Raw genomic sequence first — 23,953 nt, forward strand, 5'->3', positions numbered from 1 at the left:
AAATGACGGTCCTCCGAGGTTCCTCTTTGTGTTCCAGTGCCTTCCCATTTTGATCCCCAAGGCCTTTTTCAAACGGGTAAGCAGGAGCATCATGGGATTTGTGTGGGCGAATAAGACCCCGAGGGTGAAGAGAGTGTTTCTGGAGCGTAGCAGGGACAGGGGGAGGCTGGCGCTGCCGAATTTGTGTGGCTATTATTGGGCTGCCAATGTGGCGATGATCCATAAGTGGGTAATGGAGGGAGAGGGGATGGCGTGGAAGAGGCTAGAGATGGCGTCCTGTGTGGGCACGAGCCTGAGGGCGCTGGTGACGGCACCGCTGCCTCTCTCACCGGCAAGGTACACCACGGGTCCGGTGGTGGCGGCGATGCTGAAGATCTGGGGGCAGTGGAGGCGACACAGGGGCAAGGTGGGAGCCTCGGTTTGGTCACCGATTCTGGTGAATCATCGGTTCGTCCCGGGAAGAATGGATGGGGGGTTTCGGAGCTGGCATCGGGCAGGGGACCTGTTCATCGATGGGACTTTGCAAGCCTAGGGGCGCTGGAGGAGAAGTTTGGGCTACCCCCGGGAATCGCTTTCAGGTATATGCAAGTGAGGGCGTTTGTGAGGCGGCAGGTGAGGGAATTCCCGCTGCTTCCGGCCCGTGGGATTGGGGACAGGGTGATTTTGTGTGTATGGGTTGGAGAAGGCAAGGTTTTGGCGATTTACCAGGAGCTGAAGGAAGAGGAGGAGGCCTCGGTGAAGGAGTTAAAGGGAAAGTGGGAGGAGGAGCTTGGGGAGGAGATAGATAAGGGTCTGTGGGCTGATGCCTTGAGTAGGGTTAATTCTTCCTCCTCTTGCGCCAGGCTCAGCCTATTACAGTTCAAAGTTACTCACAGAGCGCATATGACAGGGGCGAGGTTGAGTAGGTTCTTTGGGGTGGAGGACAGATGTGGGAGGTGCTCGGGGAGCCCGGCAAATCACGTCCATATGTTCTGGTCGTGCCCGGCGCTGGATGGGTTTTGGAGGGGTTTTGCGAGATCTATGTCCAAGGTGGTGAACGCCCGGGTCAAGCCGAGCTGGGGATTGGCAGTATTTGGGGTATCGGACGAGCCGGGAGTGCAGGAGGCAAAAGAAGCCGGTATTCTGGCCTTTGCGTCCCTGGTAGCCCGGCGGAAGATTTTGCTACTATGGAAAGATGTGAAGCCCCCTAGTGTGGAAGCTTGGATCAATGACATGGCAGGGTTCATCAAGCTGGAGAGGATAAAGTTTGCCTTGCGAGGGTCTGTGCAAGGGTTCTCCAGGCGGTGGCAACCGTTCCTAGACTATCTTGCGGCACGTTAGGAGGAGGTCAGCAGCAGCAGCCCAGGGGCGGGTGGGGGGGGGGGGGGGGTTCTTTTGGGGTGGGGTGGCGTTTGGGTGAAGCTGGGGTTTTTCCCTATTTGTTCTTTTAAATGTTATATGGGGGCTATTGTATATGGGGGAAATCCAATATATAATTTCTGATTGTTGTGTTTTTGGTTGGTTTTTTTTCCTTGTTCGTGGTTTGGGGGGTTTGTTGAAAATTTGTTGGAAAATTTGAATAAATATATATTTGTAAAAAAAAGTTATGAATTAAACAGTCCAAGATCATTCATGAACAGCCAGCTTACCCCCATGGAAATCACTCCCACCTCAGTGCCCACCACCAAACTTCGATTCAGAACAGCTGATTCCGGCCAGTATTTCTGACAATGCAACACTCTCTCAGTATTGTCCTGGAGAATGCTTTTAGGTTACGTGCTTAAGTCTTAAGTGGAATTTGAATCCACAATTTTCGGACTTCAAGACTCTGAGCCAGATTTAAATTGGAGCATTGGTAGGGGATAGACATTGGTAGGTATTTATTTACTCAGAATTGTACAGTAAGAATATAATATTTGAAGAGATACATTAAATATACTTTCACAACAGAAGGGAATAACTTAAAATACAAGTGCATTAAGGTAAATCATCTTGAATCACAATTTAAATTTAGTTTATTAAATATAGGAACTTTTAAAAAATAGATTTAAATTGTTTTTTACTTTCATTCTCCATAAACATGGCTTAGAACATAGAACATACAGTGCAGAAGGAGGCCATTCGGCCCATCGAGTCTACACCGACCCACTTAAGCCCTCACTTCCACCCTATCCCCGTAACCCAATAACCCCTCCTAACCTTTTTGGTTCGTAAGGGCAATTTATCATGGCCAATCCACCTAACATGCACGTCTTTGGACTGTGGGAGGAAACCGGAAAACCCGGAGGAAACCCACGCAGACACGGGGAGAACGTGCAGACTCACACAGACAGTGACCCAGTGGGGAATCGAACCTGGGATGAACCTGGGTTCATCCAAAACTGCTGACAAAATTTGTACCAATGCTATTCACACATGATCCCTGTCCCTGTGCTCACTGTTGCACACTGGCTCCTGGGTCAGCAATGCTCTGTTTATAAAATCCTCTTCTTTTAAATCCCTCACTATTGTGGTGACTTCTTCAGCCTTACAACCCTCTGAGATCTCTGCACTCCTACAACTCTCGTCTCTCACACATTCCAATTTTCATTATTCCACCATTGTCAGCCTTGCCTTCAGCCATTCAGGCCCTGAGCCACGGACATCCCGGCCTACACCTCGGTGACACTCCTCCTTCTAATTTGCTCCTTCAAACCTCTTTGTCCTCCTACACCTGTTCTAATATCTCCTTCTGTGACTCAGTATCTAAAGCGGTCTGATTTCCTGTGAAACACCTTGGTGCAGGGATTCTCTGGGGCCAGCCTAGGTGGGAATCACAATGGTCCGCTCAATCGGGCGCGAGGGAAGAAAATGGGATTCCCACGGGTCGTTAAACCCTTTGCGTGTCTCCCGGCCCTCCCAGCTGGCCCTGACGAGGTTCTCACCCAGAGCGTGCGGGAACAAACTTCTAACTTAACTTCATTTCAATATCATTATCAGGCAGGTGCTCTGTCTGACTGCTGTCCCCGCCCCTGCTCTTTCTAGGAAGCTCTTCAGAACAAAGAGTTGAACAAAAAAACTGTTGTTAGAAAGAACAACTGCCCAAAAGAGGATGCACTTCAGAGTTAATGGACACCTGCAGAGCTATAAACACAACCAACAGTAATCACTCCTTTGAAATGTCCTGGATGTGTCAATTAAGAGGCTTGGAAAAGGCAATGGATGATGAAATTGAATGTAAACAATGCAGTTCAAAGCTTTTAGGTTTCTAAGCATGTCACAAGGCATGAAAAAGTTGATGGAGAATGAAATCAACTGTGAAAAAAAGAAATGTGGTTTCCAACACATTAAAGGAAAGACTTTCACCTTCTTCTGACAGATTTTTCAAATTGACATACTGAGGGAGATATCAAAGAGTTCCAACACATCAGAGGAAAGACTTTAAACTAAAACTTGACATGCTGAGTTTCATGATTTTCAAAGCTACAAATGGAAGACCTGCCATCTGACCCCCATCCCGGGAAAGACCCCCAACCTGAGCCCCTCAGGTCAGGCGCAAGTCCCCAAGGCCCTCACCTTCCTGGAAGGATTCCCCCCGGCACCTTGGAAGTATGTGTAGAGCGAGTGTTCATCCCCTTGCCTCCTCCCCACTCGGAGTCCAAGGTGTCAGGATGGCACTGCGAAGTGGTAGGGCCTGAAGGGGGAAACTGAGGTGGGGGTACATTTGGCGAGCCCATAACAGGATGTTGCTCACTTGGGGGGTGGGTGGGGTTCTTGTCAGCGATTTGGTGGGTGCTGCAAAATTATTCTGAGATTAGGGTGCCCTTTTTAAAGGGCGCCTGGATCTATGAGGAGTGAGACCTATAAGTGAGTTTAGGCTCTATCCCTTTGAAGTCTCGCAAAACATCTGACCTTGTCAAAAAAGGTTTCTAGGTGCCAGTGAGTGGCACCTGAGCAGTGCTCCTAGCGCCAGCGGGACACTCCTGTTTCCCTTAGGGAGAATCGCACCCCTTGGAACATTTTATTATGTTAAAGGCACCATATAAATGCAAGTTGTGTTTGCTCTGAGATTAAACAAACTCCCACAGAAAGAAAGCAAGCATCCATAAACTGATTTCCCACTAGGAATGTTAACTTTATTTGTACCTGTAGTCAATGTATAGGATACATATATTTTTTATTCTTGCACAAGACAGTGACGTCACTGACAAAGCCAGGATGTGTTGCTCATCCAAACTGCCTTTGAACAAAACATTTTGGAGGACAGTTGAGAGCCAACCATAGGTAAGGTCGGCATATTTCTTTGCCTAAATATAATTAGTGGACTAGATAAGCCTTTACAATAATCAATATTTCATGGTCACAATTACTAGAACTAGCTTTATATTGCAGATTTATTAATTGAACTTAAATTGCTCCAAGTGCCAAAGTTGAATTTAAACCTATGTCACTAGCTAAGGCACCTGACTTTCTAATTACACTTTGTCACCATCTTGCCAGTGAGATATTTGCCTTCCAATTACAGTCACTGTATGAAGAATCCTGTCAAGACAGGGAATATTTAAATTAGACAATTTTTTAAATATCCAAGAGTGATATTTAATATTGATTTCCAGATCTAAATTGCATTCAGTAAGCACTTTTAGTCTGTAAGAAAAAAAGAACTTGCGCTGTGTTTGTCTACCTGGAATTGAGTAGTAAGTCTCTCAGTCCATTTTGACAGTCAAGTTGATCAATCGTAATCAATGTCTTGAAGTTACAGTGGATTGATCTGCTTCAAATTTCAAAAGTCTCAAATTTTAAGTTGGTGGATTGGCAGATTGGTGGCAGATGAAGTTCAATGTGGAGAAATGTGAGGAGATGCATTTTGGTTGGAAGGTCATGGAGAGACGAGGGGATCAGGGTTATGGGGAGAAGGCAGGAGAATGGGGATGAGAAACATATCAGCCATAATTGAATGGTGGAGCAATCTTGATGGGCCGAATGGCCTAATTCAGCTCCTATGTCTTATGGCCTTATGATATAAAATAAGGGGTACAGTTCTTAAAGGAGTGCAGCAGAGAGAGCCCTGGGTGTACAGAATATTGACGGTGGCAGGTTAGATGGATAGAGCAGTTATGAAGCATTAGCCATCTGGGCTTTATCCATCGGGGCATATTGTACAAGAGCAAGAAGGTTATGCTGAAATTATACAGGTCACTCATTAGAACTCAGCTGAAATAGCGGACTCGATTCTCCGGCCTTGTTACACTCTCGCTCAAGCGAAACGAGGTTGGTAAATAGTGGGACAGGCCAAAAACGAGATCTGCGCCAGGCGGAAAACTGCTTGCGATGCAACCGCTCCACATCCGTAGCGAAATCTGAATCTCGCCATAACATGGCGAGAAACCAATTATCACCACTTAAGGCCAATATCCGTACAATTAACGAGAGCCACCCATATCCAACGGCCTCCTGTCATTCAATGGCCTCCCCAGCAAGTGCTCACATTGAAAAACGTGAATCTGATGGAAGGGCCTCTGTGGGGAGGCGAGGAGCCATCTTTGCTCCCAGGCAATGGCCCCAGGGATTGCCAATCCAATGCTTGGTGGGGGATGAGGGACCTTAGGCTGGGGGACCCTCGGCTGGGGTGGGCCACCATGGGATGGTGGGATGGAGGTGCTGGGAGAGCAACCTCCCAGGGCACCACCATGCCAACCCCTGGATTGTGTGTAACTATTCCGGGGGCAACCTTGGTCACTGCCCGACTACTCCAACAACCACCCATAACCCCCACCGACTGCTGAGGTCTCTGGCTGTGTGGCTGAAGGCTATTGCCAATAGGGAATTGGCAATTGTGGTTAAGTGAGCACTTCACACATGGTACGTGGATTCCCGTGGGTGGGCAAGCGGGCCATGTAGCATGTGGGAGTCATTGCTTAACATCCCAATCACAACCTGATGCCTGGACACTTGAACAACACCACACACACAACATCCGATCACCCAGGGGATGTGACACAGCTCTGGGGACATGACCATGGCCGGAGGGTGGGTGAGCGCCACGGGGAGAGCGGCGGGGGTCATGTCTGGAAAGATGGGCAAAAAGTCTGATAGTTAGCGGCCATTGTGGAAGGAAGTGACAGGGGCATCATAATGGTCGTGCAAAGAGGTGATTAATATGTTGTACAATACCCCACTCTCGATGGTGCCGCACCCCCCAGGTCCCTCAGTGATCCTCAACGTGCTTGGCCCTCCTAGCTCTACCATTACGTCTAGGTGTTTCCCCAGAATGTACTTCTGAGGTGGAGGCTGCCAGCTGCCTACCTCGTCCCGTGGCCTTTGATGCTCCTGGTGGGCGTCCTCTGGGGCCGGAGGGCTTCGGCTCACTTGTTGGCAGCACATGCACAGCCATGCCGCCCTGTGCTGTGTGCTGCCCCTGAGACACTGCCCCATTAGAGGGGTGAAACTCAGGGGAGCTGGTGGCCACCGTCATCGCTCCATGGGACAGGTCCGCGTTAACACTCAGCGCCCCCTCGTCCCTGTAGGTGCCCATAGGGCCCTGGGATTCACCTTCAGACGGGGTGGCAGCTGGTTTGAGCCCCTGCAAATTCTGGCTCTGCAAGCTCTGGTGGTTCCCCATAGTCTGCACCATTGTGTCGATGCCCTTCAGTGACTGGGACATGCTCTGCAGTACCTCAGCCATGTCCACCTGCGACTGGGACAAACTTTGCAGCGCCTCGGCCATCTGAGAGCGGGAAATGTCCCTCAGAACCTTGTCAATGTCAGTCTGGTACTGGGTTACATCCCCAAGCGAATCGAACATTCTGCGAGACCCTCAGCCATAGCAGTTACCGACTGCGCAACGCCTTGGACACCTTAACTCATGATGCTGGGGTCGTGCACCAGGCTCTCCACCCTAGCAGTGTTGGCCTCGGTGCCACTCATTGCCGGTGCCATCTCCTGCGCCCGTAGCCTTTGGGACTCCTCCACTCGGCTTTGGATCTGCTGGAGTGACACTGACATCTCCCTCCGAATGTCCCAGCCACTCCCTATCGTCTCCATCAGCTCCGGGTACCTCCGTACCACAGGCTCAGCGTCAGGCTGGAACCCAGCTGGGTCCTGGAATCCGTCAGCCATCCGACTGCTATGTCGCCTGCTATGCTACATCAGCATTGGGGTGCTCACCAGATTGTGCCCTGAAGCCTGTCCATTAACATTTCCCACCGAGGTGTGTGTATCTGCGCTGGTGGAGGATGGGGATGACAGCTGTGCCGCGACTATACCAGTTGTACCTTGGAGCTCTTCTCCGAGGTGTTCTCCTAGGAGCCAGGAGAGGAGGCCGCCCGGGATGGGCCGTCGCAGTGGGCCCGAGGACCTGTGGGAGAATGGACATGTGGTCAGTGGGAGGAATGGGTCAGTCAGTAAGGCAATAACAACTCACGTTTGACAGGTCCTCAGGGGGGAGCCTGGTGGTTCCTCACCTCTGCGGCATCCGACAGCCTTCACTTGGGTGACCGATCTGCCCTCGGCCACTCCAGTCGCCTCCAGGGTGAGGATTCTTAAGTCCGGCATCCCTCCGCCAGTCTTGGCCCTCTCCTGATGATTATGGGAGAGTTTCCTGAGGAGACACAGAGAGGAAGTAATTAGCCACACACGTGGTACACAGGAGGCGTTGGGGTGGTTTGAATAGGGAGGGGGTGGAGGAAGGGTTGGGGTCACATGGGGAGTGATGGATGCTCCCTTGGGGGGGCGGGGGGGGGGGTTTGGTGTCTACTCACTGGTGTTGCCGGTCCGGGCCTTCTTACCGCACTGAAGGCCAATCTTCCTGGTCACAGTCCCACAGCTGACAGCTGCTGCCACCTCAACCCAAGCAGCACTGGCTGACTTGTGGCTGACACTCCGGGATCCTCAGGAGAATAGGACATCCCTCCTGCCCTCTTCCGTGTCTAAGACCCTCCCCAGGTCAGCAACCCTGAATATTGGGGCCGGTCTCCTGGGCGCCATTATTGTGAGCTGGTTGGGGTTGGCTGAGCCAAGTGCAGCTTAAGTGGTGCTCGACCTTGTTAGCGGGTGGTGGCGAGTGCAGCCCTGGTGAATCAGCTGTTGGGTTTTCATTTGCGATGAGAATCCCAGGCCTCATTAAGTGGACCAATTACATTGAATTGCGTTGCCGGCCACTGGCCGAGCGTCGGGAGGCTCGCAGCAATTCCCACTCGCTACCACACTCAGAACTCTTTCCAGAGTATTGTGTCCATTGTGTTTTGTTTTGGGTGCCACGTTGTAGGAAAGATGTGAATGCATTGGACAGAGTGCAAAAGATATTCCAGGGATGAGAAACTCCGGCTACGAGGGTACCTTCCAGAGGCTGTGACTGTTCTCCTTGGAGAGAAGAAGACTGAGAGGAGGTTTGTCAGAGATGTTCAAAATCATGAGGGGGCTGGTCAGAGTGGATAAGAAGAAACTGTTCCTGCTGAGGCACAAATTTAAAGCGATTTGAAAAAGAAGCAAATGTGATGTGGCGATTTTTTTTTCTATACCAAGTGGGTCTGGAATGCATGCCTGGCAGTGTGGTGGAGGCAGCTTCATTCGAGGCATTCAACAATGGGGGGGGGGGGGGGGGGGGGCACTAGGCCAGGATGCCGGGGGGCACTAGGCCAGGATGCCGGTTCTAAGAGCCGGTGCAGGCACGACGGGTTGAACGTCTGCGCCTCAACAAATTCTGAGAAATTAGGGACGAGGACCGGGTGATCCAAGGTCAAGAATCTAACGTTGGAGTCTCCTGGTTCCCGAGGCCTCCCTGCTCCGCTCTCCATGGAGGTGTTTGTGTTTGGGGGGGGGGGGAGAGCAGCCACTAATCTCCTGTAGGAATTGGCATCTGGCAACACCGCGACCTCACCCGCCACGAACAGCAGCTCCGCTCCCCAGAAACGCTCTGGCGAATCGCCGCCGGCCCCGCCGCAGCAGCGAACGCCCGCCACTCACCCATCTCCGCGCTTCTGTTTGCCGGCGTCAGTTATTCCGTTGCTAGGAGACCTTCCCACCCTGTGAACTCCGAGCGGCTTCCCCGTCACACGTTGGGGCCGAGGGGGCGGGGCTGCCCAAGCCAACCTGTTGGACGTCGCGCTTTGATTGACGTCCCGGTTGGAGCGGGCTCGCCAATCAGCGGCCGGGGGGGGGGGGGGGTTGGACGGGGCCCCGCCCCTCACTCCCTGCTCCCCCCCCCCCCCCCCCCCCGGCGTGAAGTTAGCTCGATCGGCGCCGAGTTTGTTGTGCGGGGGTCGGGCCGGACGATGGCACTGCTGGTGGACGATGATGTCCCATTAATCCTGACAGACGAAAACGCGGGGATCAACGCCGAGCAAGACAGGGACGAGATCCCGAACGAAAGTAGGCACTGCGATCTCTTGCACTTTTAATGTCAGAGCTGGAAGGGATACAACTTTGTTGGCCCCCGGTGGCTGTTAGCCCAGTCTGCGTGTTGTTTTTCCATTTCTTTGCATCAAGTTGTCCCAGACGCTCTGCCTCCGGCAATGTCTGTGTGACCCGCTGAAAATGCAGCGAAAATTCACCCGGATTTGCTGTACCAAGCCCCCCCCCTTCCCCAGGGCGGTTAACAAGCTGAGTGTCAAACAGCAAATAAAAACAGACCATTCTGGAAACACCCCAGTTCAGGTGGAAGGGTTAACGTTTCATGCCCAAGACCTGTCGCCAGAACTGATGGTGCAGAGCGGGCTGGGGACTCTATCAAAATGCCTGTTATCTTTTACCATTGGATCAGATAGATATATTCAGAAGGAGGCTATTTGGTCCATCCTGCCTTTGCTGGCTCTTTGAAAGATCTATCCAATCAGCTCTGCAACATTTTGCTCCTTCCGAGTATTTATCCTGTTGTCGTTATCGGGGTTGCTTTCACCATCCCTTTAGCCTGCATTCCAGATCATAACTTGCTGCTTGTTTTTCAATACCAAATTTACCAAAAGGACAACAATGGCGCAATTGCTATAGTTTTATAGCTGTTGCTGTTTCAACTTCATATTGAAGAGATCTATATTTTTGGGGGGCGATTTGCCAAGGTTATGGGGACAACTCTTCCCTCCTATTCCAGGATAGGATCAGGTTTTATTGTGACTGTTAAGGCATGATCCAATGGCCACGCTGCACCGAGACAGCTAGTTTCACTCAAATGTGCAGATTCCCGAGATGCCTGAGGATTTGGGATTCATAGAATCATAGAATTTACAGTGCAAAAGGAGGTCATTCGGTCCATCGAGTCTGCACTGGCCCTTGGAAAGAGTACCCACTTGAACCCACACCTTCACCCTACTCCAGTAACCCCAGCTAACCTTTCTTTGGACACTCAGGGCAATTTAACATGGCCAATCCACCTAACCTGCATATCTTTGGACTATGGGAGGAAACCAGAGCACCCGGAGGAAACCCACGCAGACATGGTGAGAACGTGCAGACTCCGCACAGACATTGACCCAAGCTGGGAATCTAACCTGGGACCATGGAGCTGTGAAGCAACAGTCCTAGCCATTGTGCTACTGTGCTGCCCCATTTGGGGTCATCCCCCTTGCCTCAGAGACCTAATGTGAGTGCCATTCAGCACTCCTGGGGCTGTTTAGCATAGGGCTAAATTGTTGGCTTTGAAAGTAGACCAAGGCAGGCTAGCAGCACGGTTGAATTCCCGTATCAGCCTCCCCGAACAGGTGCCGGAATGTGGCGGCTAGGGGCTTTTCACAGTAACTTCATTTGAAGCCTACTTGTGAAAATAAGCAATTTTCATTTCACTGGTCCCCAGATGGAATGGCACTTGTGGGGGTCTCCCAGGGGATCAGGAGGTCCCCAGCTGCATGCCCTTTGGGTAGTGGTGCGCAGGCATTGTTGGTGCCATCTAGGTATCCTGGCAGTGCCATCCTGGTACCCTGACAGTGCCAAGATGCCCAGGTGCATTGGCAGCTGGCATGGGCACTGTGAGGGTGCCAAGCTTGCATTTCTTGTGATTGGGCTGGGGGTGTCCTGCGTGGGTGTTGGGGGGGACACTCCCATAGTACATCTGGGCTGGGGGGGGACCCTCCCATGGTACATTCAGCGGGGGGGGGGGGGGAGGTTGTGGATCGCTTTGGGGGCCTCTGAGATTGGGACATGTAAAAATGGTGGCCTAATCTCTCGCTACACTGGTGAGTGGTGCTCCCCACTGTACAAAACAGTGCTATGTGCGGCCTCAGCCGCCCGTTCCCCGTTCAGGCCCCTTATACGTGAGTCACGTTGAATAGCCATGTGTTTCTCGGCACTGCGAGTGCCGGGAAACACGGCTACGTGCGTTCGCAATAGGATTTTGATCCCATTTAGGTGAATCGCGCCCTTGATCTTTTAGTGCTTATCTCTATACTTTCACCTATATAAAACTAATTCCTATCAATCATTAACCATCCATCGCTTAAAGGCCTATTGCATTTAAAAAAAAGATTTTATCCTCTTCTGAGTATATTTCTGGTGGAGCTTCACTGGAAATACTCTCAATATCTCAATTCTCTCCTCATATCTGTAGCTTGTCATCCCTAGAATTAGGCGAGACAGTGGCATTGTCACTGTACTAGTAATCTGGAGACCCAGGGTGATGCTTTGATGACCGGGATGCAAAACCCACCATGGCAGATGGTGACATTTCAATTCAATAAAAATCTGGAATTAAAAGTATAATGAAGATTGTGAAACCATTATCGATTGTTGTAAAAACCCATCTGGTTGATTAATGTCTTTCAGGGAAGGAAATCTGTTGTCTTTACCTGGCCTGGCTATATGTGACTCCAGACCCACAGCAATGTGGTTCACTCTTAAATGCCCTCAGTGATGGGCAATAAATGCTGCCCCGGCCAACGACACCCACATCCCTTTGAATAAATAAAAATAAAAAGCCTGGGAGTGCTCAAGTGATGTGAGCACGCAGTGGCTTTGTTTTCGCAAGCTATGGTGCTACTATTTAATCCTTTTTAAAAATTCTGATATACAATTATTATTTGTTCCTGTTGTATATGTTTCTGTGCTATGATGCTGGAAGATCCTGACTAGAATTTGGCAATGGGTCAAAAAATCCTTGTTTGTTTGAGGTGGGCAAGGTGGGGTCCCGCCTGCAGTGTCGGTTTTGTCGCTGAGCGGGCCTGCGCTTCGGCAGTGCCCTTGGCATCGAGATGATGGCTGCCATTGTGAATGATGTGCTCAATTCCTTGGTGCAGGATGTTGGTGCTCATATTGATGAACTGCAAGTTATCATTAAGAGAATGGATGAAGAGGAGAAGAGAATCCTGTCAGTCGATAGGGCAATCTTCTTGGTTGAGGCTCACCTTCAGTCCTTGGAAAGCCTGTTTCATGGTATGTCGAATAACCTCGTCGATTCAGGGAGATGGAGGTCGGACTTGGAGTGTTTGTGCACCCAGTCATCTGAAGGGAGCTGGGACAAATTCCTGGTCGAATTTGAGAGCTGGCTGCCATGCTTTCATAATCTCGATTTGAAGGCTGGACATTTTGAGTTAAACAGAGTGCATTATATCTGACCTTCGTGGCTTGGGGTGGGTTGGAAACCCCAAACACTGATCTTGCATTGTCTTCTCCTCGATATTTGTCAAGTAGGGTTAGAGGCAAATCGATGTGATGGGTCACTGTCACCCGCTGAGCCTAGGTTTCTCACTACCTGGGCTTCCGGATGAGGATATGGCAGAGACACAGGGACTTCTGGATGGAACTCTAGAGGGATCCTGAATGCTGCTCGATGATTCTGTCATGGCTCTGGCCTTTCCAAGCTCTGTGGACACTAATATTATTTTTCAGTTCATCAAAAATCCTGAACTTTGTTCCCTTGTGATTATGCCAGTGAGTTTATGTTATTGTCTTTCATCCTGATAATGGTTTATGATATATGAGCACAGAGGCGGCTGTTGCCCGTTATCCTGTTATATGGTGAAAATCATGCTGAGTCAGTAACATGAGGGTTGTGCAGTATTTGCCTAATTTGTTTTTTTATGTAATGTAATCCTTGCATTTACAAAGAGGGAGTTTATTTTAGGTACCCTTCACCTTGTTTATAGAGAAGATGGGTAGTGCCACAGCAGGATGGTGAGTAGATGGAGTGGAGTGGAGGTAGTTGGCATGGCCATGTAAGTCCTCATTTTTGGTGAGGAAAGCCCATAGTTAGAATTACCAGTGCCTTGTTTTTCTTCTGTATTTTTGTTGCTTCGGAATTATGGAATCCTGTCTTGTCTCCTTTGAAGGTGTGGGCAGATCATGTACCTAGAGAAGACTGGGCTCCTTATGATTCTTCTTTGTGGTTGGAGTCTGGCGTGTTGGAATAAGAGTGGGGCTTGTTAATCCTTGATTGGCTAGTCTTTCTTGGGTTGGTCTTCAGTATTTACTTAGCTACGTGGGTAGTGGCAATGATTGCTTGATTGAGTAGGTTAGGGCACTAGTAACTGTGTTTACCTGGGTCGGGTGGAGTTTATGTTGGGTGGTGGAGCAGGTTACCCTTCCTTGAGTTGTCCCCTTTTGGGGGCTCCTGGTCTGCTCTCCTTCTCGAGATGGGGTCCACTAGGGCTACAGGGTCTGAGTGCGAGTCTGAGTGCTGTGGATCAGCAGTGTTGGAGTCTTCCTTCGGTTGGAGGGTAGGCTTGGTGGAGGAGTTAAGCGCCTTCCTCCAAGAGGTCTTATATAGAGACTTTGAGGTCACGATTAAATGGAAATGAAACAGAGTCCCGTTGTGGGCGCAGTTAGCGAGGTATTTCCCGGCGCTTGCAGTTCTGAGAATGATCCTGGTATTCAAAGGGATTCTGCTTCATTTTTGGGCCTAGGTGAGGAACGCCCAGCCAAGTCTGCACTTCGGCTCATTTCCTGACAACTAACACAGCTCGGTGGTGGAGAAAGAGATCTGGATGCCACTTTAAAATTCTCAGCTCTTGGTAGTATGTTTTAATCCTGTCAGTGTATTGGGAGACTCCGACCGCAATGATTATAATCTGAACCAATTATATGAATATTTACTGGTCTTGTCTGTATACATGTGTGGAACGATGATCACTATGATGGATTTTGGGGATTTGTTGCGTCTTGTGTTAGATGTAAAATATCCTCTTCGAACTAATACCGTCGTGAATTTTTTTCTGTATTTCTTTCTCGTTATTCTGGGGTTAAAGAATTGTTGACTGGCTCCTGCAAAGGTACAGGTAGGTCATATATCCGAGAGAAAGACATTATAATGTGTTATTAATGGCTCTGGCATAAGTGGAGTTGGGGAGATATGTTTTGATGCATGCCCAAACATGGCGTGAAAATCTTATCCCATATTTTCATTGGCTGTGCAACCATTTGCTACATGTGTAGGTGTGCGTCATTTTTTTCTTTATTTTTAATTTAAAAAATAAATTTACAGTACCCAATTCATTTTTTTCCAATTAAGGGGCAATTTTAGCGTGGCCAATCCACCTAGCCTGCACATCTTTTGGGTTGTGGGGGCGAGACCCATGCAAACATGGGGAGAACGTGCAAACTACATGGCCAGTGACCCAGAGCCGGGATCGAACCTGGGACCTCGGCGCCATGAGGCTGCAGGGCTAACCCACTGTGCCACCGTGCTGCCCAGATGTGCGTCATTTTAACATGTTTTTCATAGAATAATAGTATCCCGACAGTGCAGAAGGAGGCCATTCAGCCCATCGGGTCTGCATCAACCCTCCAAAAGACCACCCTACTTAGCCCCAATCCCTGCCCCATCCATGTAATCCCACCTAACCTAACCGTTGGACACTAATTTAGCATGGCCAATTCACCTAACCTGCACAACTTTGGACTGTGGGAGGACACCGGAGGAAACCCACGGAGAGAATGTGCAAACTCCACACAGACAGTCACCCATAACTTTATCCTCTTCTCCCTAATTCTCTAGCTTATCTGTTGGTACATATGGAGGCACCAAGTTTCGGGATTAAGCTGAACCAACTGTGTTATTCTCCTGTCTTTTTCTGTATTCATGTATGCTGACGCAGTTATGCTGTGCTGTACCAGTCCTGAGGATTTGTTGCGTTATTTGTAAAAATAGAAAAACTCTAATAAAAATATATATTTTTAAAAACCTGATGAATCTACTCTGTCAGCCTTTACTGGCTTTAATGTCTTTATGAGTCCTAAGTTTTCACACTTGCTATGGCTTAACCAAATTAAAAGCAAAATACTGCGGATGCTGGAAATCTGAAATAAAAACTAAGTGCTGGAAAGACTCAGCAGATCCGGCAGCATCTGTGGAGAGAGAAGCAGAGTAAACCTTTCGAGTCGTATGACTCTTTTTCAGAGCATTTCTGGCTTAACCAATGTTTAGAAAAAATAAATTCATAATCGCACTCTTCTCCTAATTTATAAAGTAGCATAGTGGTTAGCACTGTTGCTTCACAACTCCAGGGACTCGGGTTCGATACCCATCTTGGGTGACTGTGTGGAGTCTGCAGGTTCTCCCCGTGTCTGCGTGGGTTTCCTCCGGGTGCTCCGGTTTCCTCCTACAAGTCCCGTAAGATCTGCTTGTTAGGTAAATTGGACATTCTGAATTCTCCCTCAGTGTACCCGAACAGGCGCCGGAGTGTGGCAACAAGGGGATTTTCACAGTAACTTCATTAATGTAAGCCTACTTGTGACACTAATAAAGATTATTATTATAAAACAACATTCTATTGGGCATTTTAATGGCATATCTACCTGCACTCTCACTTTTAACAACAACTTGTATTTATATTGCACCTTTAATGCAATAAAACTTCCCAAGGCACTTCACAGGAGAAATTTATGCATTATAATCCCAGGTTCATCTGTCCATCTACGTCCTTCAGTGTCTTAAAATTAAGTGTGCCCTCAATCTTAGTTCTCCTTCAAAAATGTTTTGCCTCACAGTTAACTACACTAAATTGTCTCTGTCAGCTATTTGCTCATTCCACTAACCAGTCTTTCTGTTCCTAAACAACAGTAATTTACATTTCCACAGTACTTTTAACTGAGAAGAACATCACAATGCAGTTTACAGTAGCATAATTAGACAACAATTGGTACCAAAATCCAAGGAGGAAATATTAGGAGGATTAAAGAGGTAGGTTATAAGAAGAATCTTATAAAGGAGAGACGATAGATGTGGAATATCAGATTGAAAAAAATAATGTTACAAATTGCTGGAAGTGTGAGCTGGCAACGATGTGGCCAAGACAACAGGGTGTCTGGGACATCGATGGGCAGGACCAACAGTTTATTCCCTAAAGCATTCAGATTGAAGAATCAAGCAAAAACAACATTAATGAAGAAGAAAGTAGTTTGAATTAAAGTTACATTAGTTAAGTAATGTACCAAATGCCTTAGTACACAAAGGACCATAGTACAGAAACAGAAATAAAGGGAGTAATGGATTGTAATCCGGATACGGACCCAGGAAGTGTAGAAGAGCGTAGTTTAGTCGGGCAGCATGGTCGGCACGGGCTTGGAGGGCCGAAGGGCCTGTTCCTGTGCTGTACATTTCTTTGTTCTTTGTTCTTTGAAAAGAGCCAGAAAAGAAAAATAATATAAAAAGAAAATAAGTTAAATTTAAACTTTTGAAAATGATCAAGGATTTCCAAAGGCTGCCATGAAGTGAGTGGTTGCACATAAGGTGGCTCCTGCCTGAGGACTGATTTTGTGGCCCTTTTTGCCCGCCTTGTGGAGGTTGTGCAGGTGGAAAAGTGGTGTAGCAGAAGAACTAAGATTCCTCCTCTGGCGAGAGATGTCGGAGAGTAACAAATGAGGACTGTGTTGAGTAAGGGGCACACGTGGCGCAGAGGGGAAAGCATGGTGGAGGGACCTGTGGTGTTGCTGCCCACTCAGTGGTCGATGGACAGATTGGTGGTGTTCCTATTGACCAAATTTAAAAAGCAAGATTTGGCGCAAGTGACTGATTCTGGCAGCCCTGGAAAGGGTGGAATAGAGGTTGGGACGCGCAGAATGCATCGATCCAGAAGATGGAGGAGACGGTTACCGATCATGAGGATTGGATTGTCTCCTTGGAGAGAGAGATGTTGATGATGTCAGAGGGGCAAAAAGATTGATGACTTGGAGAACCATTCCTGATGACAGAACTTGAGGATCGTGGGAATATCTGAGGGCATAGAAGGAGCGAGGGCCTCAGAGTATGCGGCAAAGATGTTTGAGCAGTTGGTGGGTGAGGGGGTCTTTTAATGCCCTCCTGAAGTGGACCGGGCCACTTTAGATACCTAAAGAAAGAAAAGATCCTGAGGTGGGCAAAGGAAACGTGGAGTGCAGTTGGGAAGGCCACACTGTCCGAATCTATCAGGACTTGGGAGCGAAACCGGGAAAAAGGAGGGCCAGGTTTAATAGGGCCAACGTGAGTTTTGGAATGATACCGGCTCACAAGTGGGTCACGCATGGGAGTAGAGAACATTACTTTGATCATCCGGAGGAGGCAAATGACTTTATTGAGGAACATGGATTGGGGGATATCTGAAGAATGGCTGAGTTTTTTCGTTGTGTGCTGAATGTTATTATTATTTGTTTTTTTTGTTACATGTCTACATAATTCTGTAATATTTGCCACCTTGTGTGTGGTGTACAGGTCATGGATGTTTTAAGGCAATTGTTGGGAATGGTGGGGAGCATGAGGGTGGGGTGGGGGAGTAGGTGTGTGGATGGATTGGTTTTGGATACACAACTAAAATTGGGTTCTGGGTAGAAAGGCTCTGTGTGAAACGTTTGTAAATATAAGTTGCGTTTTTCCTCAGGTGGAGGTCACCCTGCCAGCAGAGATGCTGGTTAACGGAAGTGAAATGGAGGAGAAAGTTGCGGCTGGTTATTTGGGGGGGGGTTATTATCTATGTGGGTTGGGGTAACAAGCCTTAGGCAGTGGGGTTTTCTTTGTCTGGGATGGGTGAGGGTTGGGTTGCTGATGGTGAAGGGTTCTTTGTGGAGTTATTGCGTGGAGGAAGGTGGTGGTGGTGGCCATCTTGGGTGGGACAGGAATTTGGATGAGATAGGACCTGTGGCAGTCCATTACCAGAGGTTTACCAGACTGATTCCAGGGATGGCGGGACTGTCATATGAGGAGAGATTGATTAGGTTGGGACTGTTCTCGCTGGAGTTCAGAAGAATGAGGGGGGATCTCATAGAGACTTATAAAATTCTAACAGGACTAGACAGGGTAGATGCAGGGAAGATGTTACCAGTGATGGGTGTGTCCAGGACCAGGGGTCACAGTCTGAGGATTCAGGGTAAACCATTTTGGACAGAGATAAGGAGATATTTCTTCACACAAAGAGTGGTGAACCTGTGGAATTCTTTACCACAAGAAGTAGTTGATGCTAAAACTTTGAATATATTCAAGAGGCGGCTAGATAGAGCACTTGGGGAGAATGGGATTAAAGGCTATGGGGAGAAAGCAGGATTAGGCTATTGAGTTGGATGATCAGCCATGATCGTGATGAATGGCGGAGCAGGCTCGAAGGGCCAAAAGGCCTCCTCCTGTCCTATCTTCTATGTATCCATGTATTACGATTAAGTTATGGCTGATCAGGGTTTGGGGGGAGGGGCGGTACCTGGAGCCCCCCAACTAGTCTGGTCTCATGGAATGCAAGAGGTTTGATTGGCCCACTTAAAAGATCTCAGGTGTTCGCCCATTAAGAGTTTGAAGGCAGAAGTGGTCATTTTTGCAGAAGACTCATCTGAGGATTGGGGATCAAACGAGGTTGAGGAAAGGCTGGGTTGGACAAGTGTTCCATTCGGGACTCAATACGAAGACGAGGGGAGCCACATTGCATATTAATAAGAGGGTGACCTTTTCGGTGTGTAACACAATGGGGTACCTGCAGAGAAGATACATGATGGTGAGTGGAAGGTTGGAGGGACTTCCTGTAGTGTTAGTGAATGTGTACGTTCCTAACTGGGATAATACAGAGTGCATTAAGAAGGTGTCGGTGATGATCCCGGATTTGGATACACTTTGGCTGATTATGTGGGTGATTTTAACTGTGTGTTTGATTCTAGCCTGGATAGGTCATGCCCCAAATCCCTGAACATATCAGGGGTGGCGAAGGAGTTGCTTGGGTTCATAGAACAGATGAGGTGTGGATCCCTGGAGATTTAGGCATCCGAGAGAGAAGGTGTTCTCCCTTTTCCTCACATATGCACCGAGTTTACTACCGCATTGACTTTTTTTATTATGGGTAAGACACTGCTCCCGGGGATGATAGGCTCGGAACACTGAACAATTGTTATATCTGACGCTCTATGTGGATCTGTGTGTGGAGAAGGGGGTACCCAGCGACCACCGTGGAGGTTGATTGGCTGTGGCACTATTGACAGATAAGTAGCCATGTAAGAGGATAGTCGCGGCAATAGAAACATGCATGGATTTCAATAAAAATGAGGAGGTCTCACACTTCACATTCTGGGAGGTGTTAAAAGCAGCAATCAGGGGGGAGCTGATCTCGATTAAGGTGCGCAGGGAGAAGGCGGGAAGGATAGAAAGGTGGAGGTTGGTAGAGGCCATTCTGGCAGAGGACTGGCAGCATTCAGCTACCCCAAAAGAGGAGTTGTTGAAGGAGAGGAAGAAGCTCTAGATGGAGTTTGAATGATGGGGAAAGCGGTTGGCCAGTTGCGTCGGGTATGAGGTTTTATGAGCATGGGGAGAAGGTTTCTGGATGGTTTTGCTTTCCCAGTGGTGAAAGAGGGGAAAGTGCAGGGTTGGAGACCCCGCTTGGGCTGGAGGAGGCTATGAGGTGCAATCTGGGAAGGCTCCAGGCTCGGATGGATTCCGAGCAGAATTTTAGAAAAAAATGTGTGCGCAGCAGGGGCCTCACCTATTGGAGATGGTCAATGACTCGTTAGTCAGGGGTAAGCTGCCGCCCACATTGGCACAGGCTTAAATCTCTCTAATCTTAAAAAAGGATAAGGATCCAGCTGAATGTGGATCTTAATGGCCCATATCACTCATAAATGCCAACACAAAGTTATTGGCTAAGGTGCTGGCAATGCGCTTGGAGGATTGTTTACCGGGGGGGTTGTAGCTGAGGATCAGACGGGGTTTGTGAAGGGCCGACAATTGTTGGCCAATATAAGGAGGTTATTGAATGTAGTGATGTTGCCCCTGTCAGGTCCGGAGCTGGAGGTAATAATCTTCATGGACGCGGAGAAGGCATTCAACCAGGTAGAGTGGGAGTATCTTTTTTGAAATATTGGGGCGGTTTGAGTTCGGACCCAGGTTCATTTCCTGGATCAGGCTGCTGCATTGGGTCCTCGCGTCAAGTGTTTGCAACAAACACATTAAGCTCGGGGTGCTTTCATTTGCAGAGGGCGACAAGGCAAGGGTGGGTGTCCGCTTTTTCCATACATTTTGAGTTGGCAATCGAGCCACTGGTGATCACGCTAAGGAAATCTTGATTTGATTTGATTTATTGTCACATATACCGAAGTACAGTGAAAAGTATTTTTCTGCGGCCGAGGGAACGTACACAGTACGTACATAGTAGACAAAAGAATAATCAACAGAGAACATTGACAAATGGTACATCAACAAACGGTGATTGGTTACAGTGCAGAACAAGGGGCCAAACAAAGCAAATAAATAAGCAAGAGCAGCAGAGGTCGTCATGAATAGTGTTCTTGCAGGGAACAGATCAGTCCGAGGGGGCGTCGTTGAGGAGTCTTGTAGCTGTGGGGGAGAAGCAGTTCCTGTGTCTGGATGTGCGAACCTTCAGACTTCTGTACCTTCTGCTGATGGAAGGGTCTGGAAGAAGGCAGTGCCTGGGTGGGAGGGGTCTCTGATAATGCTGTCTGCCTTCCTGAGGCAGCGGGAGGTGTAGACAGAATCGATGTGGGGGTGGAAAGCTTGTGTGATGCGTTGGGCTGAGTTCACCACACCCTGCAATTTCTTGCAATCTTGGACCGAGCAGTTGCCATACCAGGCTGTGATGCAGCCAGATAGGATGCCCTCTATCGCACATCTGTAGAAGTTTGTGAGCGTCGGTGCAGACGTGCCAAATTTCTTTAGCTTCCGTAGGAAGTAGAGACGTTGTTGGGCTTTCCTGGGCTTTACTGACTGTTACATCAATGTGAGTGGACCAGGACAGACTGTTGGTGATGGTGACCCCCAGGAATTTAAAGCTATCAACCATCTCCACTTCGGAGCCATTGATGCAGACGGGCGTGTGTGTCATGCTATGCTTCCTTAGCCTTTCCAACATTTAGAGAGAGGCTCTTTTCGGTACACCATGCAACCAAGTGATTTATCTCCCTCCTGTCGTCTGATTCGTCGTTGTTTGAGATACAGCCCACAGTCGTATCATCCACAAACTTATTGATTGAGTTGGGGTTAAATCTTGCCACAGTCATGTGTGTATAGGGAGTACAGTAAAGGACTGAGCACACATCCTTGCGGGGCCCTGGTGTTGAGGACTATTGTGGAGGAGGTGCTGTTGCCTAATCTGACAGATTGCGGTCTGTTGGTGAGGAAGTCGAGGATCCAGCTGCAGAGGGAGCTGGATCCTCGACTTCCTCGATAAAATGAAAGGGTATAAAGAGGGGAGGTATGGAGCATCAAGTTTCCCTATACATGGACGATCTTCTGTTATAGCTTGCTAGGATGGCGGGCTTTGGAGACGCCTAGGGTGACAGCATGGGTGGGAGACATGTCGCAGTTTCTGCACTTGGAGAAAATTAACTTTGCCATCAAGGGTCGGAGAAGGGGTTTTATTCGAGGTGGAGACTATTCATCTCCTTCAAGAATTGGTAATCGTCAACGGGAGGTGGAGAGGAGGGGGCATGGTTTTGTTTTGTTATAATAAAAGGTGGCACAAGGCAGGACAGTGGATCGTTTGTTGAATATGAAAATTGTATAGAGGTGAATGAATGTTGTGTATGTTGTAAAATGAAAAATGTCCTGAATAAAATTATCTTGTAAAAAATCATTTGGAACAATTCAGTACAGGTCAGATATCCTTTATTTGTATCTGAATACCAAGAGTGCCCTCAGGGATGGTCAACAAATGCTGGCCCAGCCAGCGATACCCACATCCCATGAACGAAAAAAAAAAAAAAAACAGCCATGGCGGGGGTACTGAAAAGAACTAGGGAAATCAAGAACCAATGGTGGAGTGATAAAGCGAAGGAGCTGGAACTCCATGGCACCCTGAGCTTCTTCAGTGCCACTAAGGCAATATATGAACCCAACACCTAGCTTCAAACCGGTGCGGAGTGGGGATGAACCCTCTGGAGAAAACATTGGCCTTCGATAGAGAGAACACTTCAAAGAACTCATAAACTGTGATGCAACCATAGATGACGACATTTTAGAGGAAACCCCCCAACTCCCCATCAAATTTGGATTCCCTCTAAGCGTGGATGAAGCCGAAGCCACTATTAAACACATGAAGAATGGAAAAGCAGCAGGAGTGGATCCCAGTGGACATTTTCAAGCTTGGAGGAGAAGAGATCACTTGTCATCTCCATCAGCTGTGGCTGAAAATCTGGGACAGAGAAGAAATTCCTGCCGACCTCAGGGACCCCATCATCGCCACCATCGTCAAGAAAGGAGACAAAATGGACTGTGGGAGCTTCCAAGGAATCTTCTTACTCTCCATCACGGTGAAATTATTGCCCAAATCCTTGCTAGCAGCCTTCTCTCCGTCTCTGAAGAAATCCTTCCAGAAAGCCAGTGTGGCTTCTGACCAAACTATGAAACAGTGTACATGATTTTCACTGCTCAGCAATTTCAAGAGAAATGTGCCGAACAATATCAACCACTCTACATGGCCTTCATCGACCTGCCCGAGACCTTTGACTCAGTCAATTGGGAAATGCTATGGAAGACCCTATCAAAGGCCAGCTGCCCAGAGAAATTCATCATCATCCTCCGACTCCTCCATGACAAGAAGTTGGGGACATTCCTCACCGACAGAAGTAAGACAGAAACCTTTGCGGTCAAGCCTGAAGTCAAGCAGGGCTGTGTCATCGCCACCACCCTTTTCTCCATATTCATTGCCACCATCCTTTACCCTGTCAAGTGCAAGCTTCCCAGTGAAGTGGACATTGTCTTCAGGATGGACAGAAAACCTTTCAACCTCAACTGTTTGAAATCCAAGAAGAAACAACACTGACATCAATCATGGGACCTCAGTATACGGTTGACATCGCCATCGCCACTCTCTCAGAAGAGAATCTCCAGGTCCTTGCTTGACCCCTTCGCAGAAGCACACCGAAGAATCGATCTTAGCCTCAAATTTAAGAAAGCTTAATTTCAGAGTTACTCAACCTTGAAGGAAGGTGAATTAAGATAAGCTGACAGCTATGTGTGTGTCCACCAAGTCAGAGCCACATTTGTCCATACCTGTAGTAATCCTCGCCCACGTAACTCCTGGTCCAGAAGACCGGAAAATCAAGCGAGCCATGGGAATTTGGTGCCCGGCCCACTAAGTGGATGCAAATGGGTATTAATGACCCATTTGCATCGTCGCGCTGACACGGGGCGCGAAACCCGATCCCGCCGGCAGCAGGGGACTGGAGCATCGGAAACGGGTCTCGATTTCTTCACTAATATGGGATTCTCTGCTTCACCGGGAACTCCTCTACTGGCAGCGCGAGGCGGAGAATTTCGCCGACTGGATTTATGCTAACTCTCACAATGTGCATCTGAAACCCTTGACAGTGGAATTTATGCCAGGATCAGTAAAATGTGGGATTTGCTCACGTGCCTGATCTGCCAACTGCTCTTTTAAATTGCAGGCAGCAAGGGCATTCATCCAAAGTCAGCAGTTTAAATGATGCTTTATTGTACTTTCAGCACTAACCTGGTTAAGATTCCATCAATTATCATCATACATTGCACTTTTTTATTAACCAACATGGACAAAAACAAATTTAAAGTACCCAATTACTTTTTCCAGTTCAGGAGCAATTTAGTGTGGCCAATCCACCTAACCTGCACATCTTTGGGTTGTGGGGGTGAAACCCA

At 48.4% G+C, this 23,953-nt stretch overlaps 2 protein-coding genes across 3 annotated transcripts in view; one reads left to right on the forward strand and one right to left on the reverse strand.

The window, feature by feature from the left end:
• iqcd (IQ motif containing D) overlaps positions 1–9,023 on the reverse strand; it is a 37,568-nt gene extending 28,545 nt beyond the window's left edge. The window contains exons 1-3 of the mRNA XM_072496224.1: positions 8,923–9,023; positions 7,422–7,558; positions 7,126–7,315 (exon numbers count right to left, since the gene is read on the reverse strand). The gene's annotated coding sequence lies outside the window, so the exon portion shown is untranslated. The remainder of the gene's footprint in view (positions 1–7,125; positions 7,316–7,421; positions 7,559–8,922) is intronic.
• A 159-nt stretch (positions 9,024–9,182) lies between these two features.
• The window catches only part of tpcn1 (two pore segment channel 1), a 138,263-nt gene continuing 123,492 nt past the window's right edge, over positions 9,183–23,953 (forward strand). For both annotated transcript variants that reach the window (XM_072496239.1, XM_072496247.1), the window contains exon 1: positions 9,183–9,327. In XM_072496239.1, the coding sequence (XP_072352340.1) occupies positions 9,231–9,327 (97 nt within the window). In that variant the 5' untranslated portion in view covers positions 9,183–9,230. The remainder of the gene's footprint in view (positions 9,328–23,953) is intronic.

The sequence above is a fragment of the Scyliorhinus torazame genome, chromosome 1 (assembly GCF_047496885.1).
Source record: "Scyliorhinus torazame isolate Kashiwa2021f chromosome 1, sScyTor2.1, whole genome shotgun sequence".
NCBI classification, from domain to species: Eukaryota; Metazoa; Chordata; class Chondrichthyes; order Carcharhiniformes; family Scyliorhinidae; genus Scyliorhinus; species Scyliorhinus torazame.